Source organism: Acartia tonsa, chromosome 15 (genome assembly GCF_053477335.1).
Source record: "Acartia tonsa isolate MP-2025a chromosome 15, ASM5347733v1, whole genome shotgun sequence".
NCBI lineage: Eukaryota > Metazoa > Arthropoda > Copepoda > Calanoida > Acartiidae > Acartia > Acartia tonsa.
Genome location: NC_137274.1, coordinates 924,971 through 933,173, shown reverse-complemented (window position 1 = coordinate 933,173; position 8,203 = coordinate 924,971). Strand labels below are relative to the sequence as shown.

At 34.0% G+C, this 8,203-nt stretch overlaps 1 protein-coding gene across 1 annotated transcript in view; it reads right to left on the bottom strand.

The window, feature by feature from the left end:
- LOC145307089 (eye-specific diacylglycerol kinase-like) overlaps positions 1–8,203 on the bottom strand; it is a 58,703-nt gene that overhangs the window by 30,955 nt on the left and 19,545 nt on the right. The window contains exons 10-15 of the mRNA XM_080149423.1: positions 6,092–6,157; positions 5,557–5,664; positions 3,874–3,962; positions 3,392–3,484; positions 325–397; positions 58–111 (exon numbers count right to left, since the gene is read on the bottom strand). Of these exons, the coding sequence (XP_080005549.1) occupies positions 58–111; positions 325–397; positions 3,392–3,484; positions 3,874–3,962; positions 5,557–5,664; positions 6,092–6,157 (483 nt within the window). The remainder of the gene's footprint in view (positions 1–57; positions 112–324; positions 398–3,391; positions 3,485–3,873; positions 3,963–5,556; positions 5,665–6,091; positions 6,158–8,203) is intronic.

Genomic DNA, 8,203 nt, shown 5'->3' with positions numbered 1-8,203 from the left:
GGTTTCGAAGCATTACAGGAAACTTCTGTATCTCTAGGTACTGTGCCAATTACGAACCTGTCCATAGAAATTACTTCAGCGGATTGAATCCCAATCAAGATGTCACTAATTATCACAATCAATTTTAATTTCATTAAAACTAGGGAATAAGGGTTATTAAAAAAAGGTGACTTAATCCTCAGAGAATTCTAGGCCCACCCCCCACTTATCTTTAAAATTAAATAAGGGTACTGACCAGCTACTTCATTTTTATTCCATGATCCCAAACTTTGATAGAAAGAACCAAAGATTTGAATCAAATTGAAATTGATGTGATTCCTAATTGATTCATCCATATATCCTCCACCCCAGCCAAGATGTCGGGACAAATCATTTCCTGTTCCAAGGGGCAGAACACCTGAAGTAGACAATTAATCATTTATCCAGGATGGCTTCGAAACCGATTAATATCGACTGGATTAGATCCTGTTCTAAGATATACTGGAAAATCAAGTATCATATTGTATCCTCCACCCCATCCAAAATGTTAGGACAAATCATTTCCTGTTCCCAGTGGCAGAACACCTGAAGTAGACAATTAATTATTTTTACAGGATGACTTCCAAACCGATTAATATCAACTAGATTAGATCCTGTTCCAAGCTATGCCGAAAATTCATGTATTATATTGTTTTTAATATCTGATGGATTAGGTCCGGTTCTAGGCTATACTGAAAAATCATGTATCGTATTGTATTATGTTGTATCCTCTACCTCATCCAAGATACCGGGACAAATCATTCCCAGTTCCCAGTGGCAGAACACCTGAAGAAGACAATTAATCATTTATCCAGGATGACTTTGAAACCAATTAATATCGACTAAATTAGATCATGTATTGTATTGTATTATATCTAGTTTTAACCGACTCTAAGCTATACCAAAAAATCATGTATCGTATCGTATTATATTGTATCCTCCACCCCATCCAAGATGTCGGGACAAATCATTCCCTGTTCCCAGGGGCAGTACACCTGAAGAAGACAACTAATCATTTATCCAGGATGACTTCAAAACTGATTATCATCGACTGGATTAGATCCTGTTCTAAACCATAATGAAAAATCATGTATCGTATTGTATTATATTGTATCCCTACCCGTTCCAAGATGTCGGGACAAATCACTTCCTGTTCCCAGTGGTAGAACACCTGAAGTAGACAATTAATCATTTATCCAGGATGACTTCAAAACTGATTATTATCGACTGGATTAGATCCTGTTCTAAACCATAATGAAAAATCATGTATCGTATTGTATTATATTGTATCCTCCACCCCAGCCAAGATGTCGGGACAAATCATTTCCGGTTCCCAGTGGTAGAACACCTGAAGTAGACAATTAATCATTTATCCAGGATGACTTCGAAACCGATTAATATCGACTGGATCAGGACTAGTTCTGAGCTATACTGAAAAATCATGTATAGTATTGTATTATATTGTATCCTCCATCCCATCCAAGATGTCGGGACAAATTATTCCCTGTTCCCAGTTGCAGAACACCTGAAGAAGACAATTAATCATTTATCCAGGATGACTTCGAAACTGATTATTATGGACTGGATCAGGACCAGTTCTGAGCTAAACAATTATATGAAGTATGAAGTAAACAATTATACAATTAGTCATTTATCTAAGATGACTACGAAACCGATTATTATCGATTGGATTAGGATAAGTTCTAAACCATACTAAAATATCATGTATGATATCGTATTATATTGTATCCTCCACCCCATCCAAGATATCAGGACAAATCATTCCCTGTACCCAGTGGTAGAACACCTGAAGTAGACAATTAATCATTTATTCAGGATGACTTTAAAACCGATTAATATCTGCTGGATTAGATTCGTTTCTAAGCTATGCTGAAAAATCATGTATTGTATTGTATTATATTGTATCCTCCACCCCAGCCAAGATGTCGGGACAAATCATTTCCGGTTCCCAGTGGTAGAACACCTGAAGTAGACAATTAATCATTTATCCAGGATGACTTCGAAACCGATTGATATTGACTGGATCAGGACCAGTTCTAAGCTATACTGAAAAATCATGTATCGTATTTGTATTGTAATATAGTGCTCTCCAACCCATCCAAGATGTCGGGACAAATCATTCCCTGTTCCAAGGGGCAGAACACCTGAAGTAGACAATTAATCATTTATTCAGGATGACTTCTAAACTGATTAATATCGACTGGATCAGGACCAGTTCTGAGCTATACTGAAAAATCATGTATCGTATCGTATTATATTGTATCCTCCATCCCATCCAAGATGTCGGGACAAATCATTTCCTGTTCCCAGTGGCAGAACACCTGAAGTAGACAATTATTCATTTATTCAGGATGACTTCGATACCGATTAATATCTGCTTGATTAGATCCTATTCCAAGCTATGCTGAAAAATCATGTATCATATCATGTTATATTGTATCCTCCACCCCATCCAAGATGTCAGGACGAATCATTTCCTGTTCCAAGGGGCAGAACACCTGAAAATGGAAATTTATGCATTTAATCATTTATCCAGGATGACTTCAAAACCGATTGATATCGACTGGATTAGGACCAGTTCTAAGCAATACTGAAAAATCATGTATCGTATTGTATTATATTGTATCCTCCACCTGTTCCAAGATATCGGAACAAATCATTTCCTGTTCCCAGGGGCAGAACACCTGAAGTAGACAATTAATCATTTATCCACGATGATCCAAATTGTAAGGCTTTATGAATGCAAAAAGCAGCCATTTTTGTTTTACCAATTTTCTTGGACATCCTTATTTCTCAGGGATCTAAAGGGATGAGACATTGGGCTATACATTGATGTACATCCCTAAAGATGATATACAATATTACCTGTAATCTGTAGGTTACAATTACTGATTGAAAAGTTTGAACACTTAACTTAATGAATTAACTGATCAAAATTCACTAAAGTCCCCAAAATTGTTAAGCCATCAGATAAACAAACTTTGTAATACATTTTGGGGACTAGTTTAATAAAGAGTCCAATAAACAGCCCATTGTCCCCTCTCCTTCTGTTGTATCTACTGGTGGGGTCCACTTTTATTTTATCTATGACAGAAAGTACATATCCAACTCTTACATCATAAGATTAAAATGTCCTAGATTTGGATGATAATTTAATGAAAAGCCCAATAAACAGCCCATTGTAAGATTAAAATGTCCTAGCTTTGGATGATAATGAGTTGCACCTGCTTATGGGCCTAGGCATTCCCCCTACTCTAACTATTTATGTTGCATAGGAACTTGAATCACCTCCCCGACAACGAGCAGGTGAGCTACATGTTGAGCCTTGATCACAGGTCATATTTGTACTGACCTACTGGTGGGGTGGGTTCCACTTTTATTTTATCCAGAACAGAAAGTACCCATCCTGCTGTTCCATCTCCTCCACAGGCCAGGAACCTCACTCCTACATAGATCAATAGATGGATAGATAGATAGATATATCAATGGATAGATCAATAGATTGTTTCATAGATTGATTGATAGATTGATCGTTAGATTGATCAATAGATTGATGGATAGATTGATTGATAAATTGATCAAAGATTGATCAATATATTGATCAATAGATTGATTGATAGATTGATTGATAGATTAGTTGATAGATTGATCGATAGATTGATTGATAGATGGATCGATAGATAGATCAATAGATAGATCAATAGATAGATCAATAGATAGATCGATAGATAGATCAATAGATAGATCTATAGATAGATCGATAGATAGATCGATAGATAGATCTATAGATAGATTTATATATAGATGGATGGAAAGTTATAAAGATGAATTTACCTGGCACATGCCTAAACATCTCAATGGCTGGACCAGGACCACCCTTGGTCAGATCAAACACTTGTCTGGGATTCAGGAGGGACTGAAACCTATACAAATATGGATGGTCATTTCACAAAAAGAGAGTGGGTTTAAGCTTATCTAAGTCAGGAGGATATACTTTTGTGTCTAATTTACAATTGTACAATTTGACTTGATTATGTAAATAACTATGTGTATTGGAAATTAAGGTAGCACCTAAAACACTACGGTTTTAACTTTGCACTATTTTGACACCAAGGTTGAAATAATTACAGTTTAACTTGACACCCTGGTTTACAAATTACGGTTTTACCTTTTCATTAACCCAACACCTTGATTTAAATAATATGGTTTTACCTCTGAATTAATTTTACACTCTTGTTGCACTATATTACAGTTTTTACACACTGATTTACATATTACTAGTTTTATCCTTTAAATAATACATATCACTGTGGGCTAGAATTGAATCAAGACAAAAGTAAGTGCCGAGCCCTGGGACCTATGTGTGGTGAAAATTGAAATAAAACCATGATGATTCCAGGTAAAACCAAAATATTTCAGCGGGGGCTTTTTGAGAAAATTAGATTTGAAAATTTCAAGTTCAATTTTCACCCCCTAGGAATTGCCGCATAATTATGACAAGAAAAGCAAATATTATTTATTTTTAATTTTGAACAACTTTGCTTTTATATAATCTTTCAAAAAACCTCTCTATATATGATTTATTTTAGGCTGAATTTTCGTGACCTTTGCAAAGCAATTGATAAAAATGGCCATTAATTAACTCCCTTCAGGAGTGGTTTTATGAAGAACTTTATGAAAGCAAAGTTGTTCAAAATTTAAAATAAATAATATTTGCTTTTCTTGTCATGATTATGCGGCAACTCCTAGGGGGTGAAAATTGAACTTGAAATTTTCAAATCTAATTTTCTCAAAAAGCCCCCGCTGAAATATTTTGGTTTTACCTGGAATAATCATGGTTTTATGTCTATTTTCACCATACATAGGTCCCAGGGCTCGGCACTTACTTTTGTCTTGATTCAATTCTAGCCCACAGTGATATGTGAATCTTTAAATAATACGGTTTTACCAATGTAATAATTTGACATCCTGGTTAACTCAAAACAGTTTTACCACTGAACTAATGTTCATCTCTGGGCTACATTTTTATGATATACTTTTTGATCAGCTTGACACCCTTCACACATCAAATAAAATGGTTTTGACACCATGGTTTAAATATTACGGTTTTATCTTTTAATTAATTTAACACCCTTGTTTACAAATTACGGTTTTATCTTTTAATTAATTTAACACCCTTGTTTACAAATTACGGTTTTATCTTTTAATTAATTTAACACCCTGATTTAAATATTACGGTTTTATCTTTTAATTAATTTGACAACCTTTTTACACTACATTGCGGTTTTTACACACTGATTTATGCAGTAAGGATTCACTTTTAATTAATTTAACACCCGGCCCTGGTTTAAATATTACGGTTTTACATTTATAATTCTGGTTACATTTTCCGGTTTTACCTTTGCATCAACTTGACACCCTGGTTTACAAATTACGGTTTTACCTCTAAACTAATTTGACACCCTTGTTGTACTACATTACGGTTTTTACATACTGATTTACATTGTACGGTTTTACCTTTGCATGAGCTTGACACCCTGGTTGCCGCCAGATTTAGGGTTGAGAAACACAATCAGCGGATGACAGTTGGACACAGGAACCGGTTTTATCATAAAGTTAATACTGCCAAGAAAGTAAATTGATGTACAATATTCAGAGAGGGAGGGGACAATAGCTGTTTATTACTCTAGTCCCCAAAGTTTTATAATAACGTTATCTTATTCGCTGGCTTAACAAATTTGGGGACTTTATAAAATTTTGATTGGTCGGTTCATTAAGCTTGGTGTCCAACCATTTCAACCACTATTTGTAATCTACAGATTTGGGAATTTTTTGTATCATCATTGGGGATGTACATAGTAAATCAATTTATCAGCCATTGTCTTATCCTTTTGATTGGTCTGTTAATTAAGTTGAGTGTTCGAACGTTTTAATCACTAATTTTAAGCTACATAAGGGGTAATTCGTGTAACATCATTGAAGATGTACATCAATTTATCGGCCATTGTCTTATCCCTTTAGATCCCTGAATATTCATTGTACTATATTCCTGTAGTCAGTTCTGTCGGAATTTATCTTCTCCTTGTCCAAATTTATACTTGACTCAATAAATCCATTTCTACAATGAATACACTATATAATAAGTTAAAGGGAGTATGCATTAAAGAAAGTGTAATGTTCTCTTTAAGGGAATGTGAAAGAAAAGCTCTCAAGAGCTCTCTATATTTCTATCTGATCTTATTTTCTCCTTATTTATACTTGACTCAATAAATCCATTTCTACAATAAATATACTATATAATAAGTTAAAGGGAGTATGCACAAAACATAGTGTAATGTTCTCTTTAAGGAAATGTGCAAGAAAAGCTCTCAAGAGCTCTCTATATTTCTATCTGATCTTATTTTATCCATATTTATACTTGACTCAATAAATCCATTTCTACAATGAATATGACTATATAATAAGTTAAAGGGAGTATGCATTAAAGAAAGTGTAATATTCTCTTTAAGGGAATGTGCAAGAAAAGCTCTCAAGAGCTCTCTATATTTCTATCTGATCTTATTTTCTCCTTGTCCGTATTTATACTTGACTCAATAAACCCATTTCTACAGTAAACAAGAAACAAGGATGACAACATCCATAAAAGCGAAGCTATGAAACTTTAGGGCAAACGGAAAATAACACTTGTATAGTGTCAGAATTGAATAATCAGAATAAAAATATGTAAAAATCGAAACAAATTGAAAGTAAATTTGTTATAACTTAACTGCTTAAATACAGGATATTGTTTAAGGACATACTTACATTTTAGGACTTTGCTTATAATATTGTACCTTATTGTAATATGAATCAGTACTCCAAAAATCAGATAAATCGGATGATTAAATCACATAAAAATAGTTATCAAAAAAGTTAAAAATCAACATGTTTAAATTGGACTTACGGACATTCTGGTAACAATTATAAAGTTGCTACGCTTTCTAAATCGTACCTAACTACTACAGGAATCATCATGCAAAGTTTAAAAGCGATAGGATAATTCTAACATGCCTAAATTAACAAAAAAAAAGCTATCCGTTACGAATGGACAGACCGACCCTAATTATAGAAAAGCATCTCTTTCAAAAATACTATATAACAAGTTAAAGGGATTATGTACCAAACATAGTGCAATATTCACTTTTGGGGAATTTGCAAGAAAATTACTGTACTGTTCCTTCAGGGGAAATGAGCATAAATATTACGTTGTTTATCAAAATTGTAGGGGGAGAAAGTGACAGAACACAGTAATAGTGTCTGACTGATTATGACGTAACAAAAAAATTAGCCAATGAGAGGCCACTATAGATTTTACCATTGTTGGTCAATAACGGCCTCTCATTGGCTAATTTTTTTTGTTACGTCATAATCAGTCAGACACTATTACTTTGTTCAAAGTGACACAACCCAATCTTTCCAGATTTTGAATAATTTTTGAGGAACACGACGTCCAGTGACGTCATATTTTTCTTTCCCGAAAAAGGGAAGGGGGGAAGAAAAAAAGAGATGTAAGAAAAGGGGGTTTTCCCCATCTCTTTTTATGACATAACGTGGCTGATTTTTGAGTGACTTTCTCCTCCTACTCAAAATTACAAGGTACATTGCATGCACATCAAAATAATACTGATAATAATGTTGTCAAAATCAATGCCTGCTTAAAGAAATGCACTAGAAAAAGGAATAGAGCACCAAAATTCCTGCCTTCCTAACTAAAATTAATTAATACACTGTTTATATAAAGGGATCGAGCACTTAAATTAATGCACTTCAAGCTTAAAAGGAGTAAGCTCCAAAATAACTAAACTTCTTCCTTAAAGGGAATAAGCAACAAATAATAGTTGCTACACTGACAACTTGAAGGGATTGAGCTCTAAATTACTTCACCACTCCTTTAAAGGGAATGAGAATTAATTAATACACTGTTTAATAAAAGTGAAATTGTGTCATTGTTTGCTTAATTGAAATGGTCATCAAAATAATTACACATCTCATTTGAAGGGATTAAATGCAGCATAAGAAAGGTTGCACAAGGTGGTTGCGATGGGGAGAATCAGTTATTTAACCCTTTCTCCCTCTAGTGTTTTACTCTAATTATCAGACAGACATACTGTTTTTCTAATGGCTT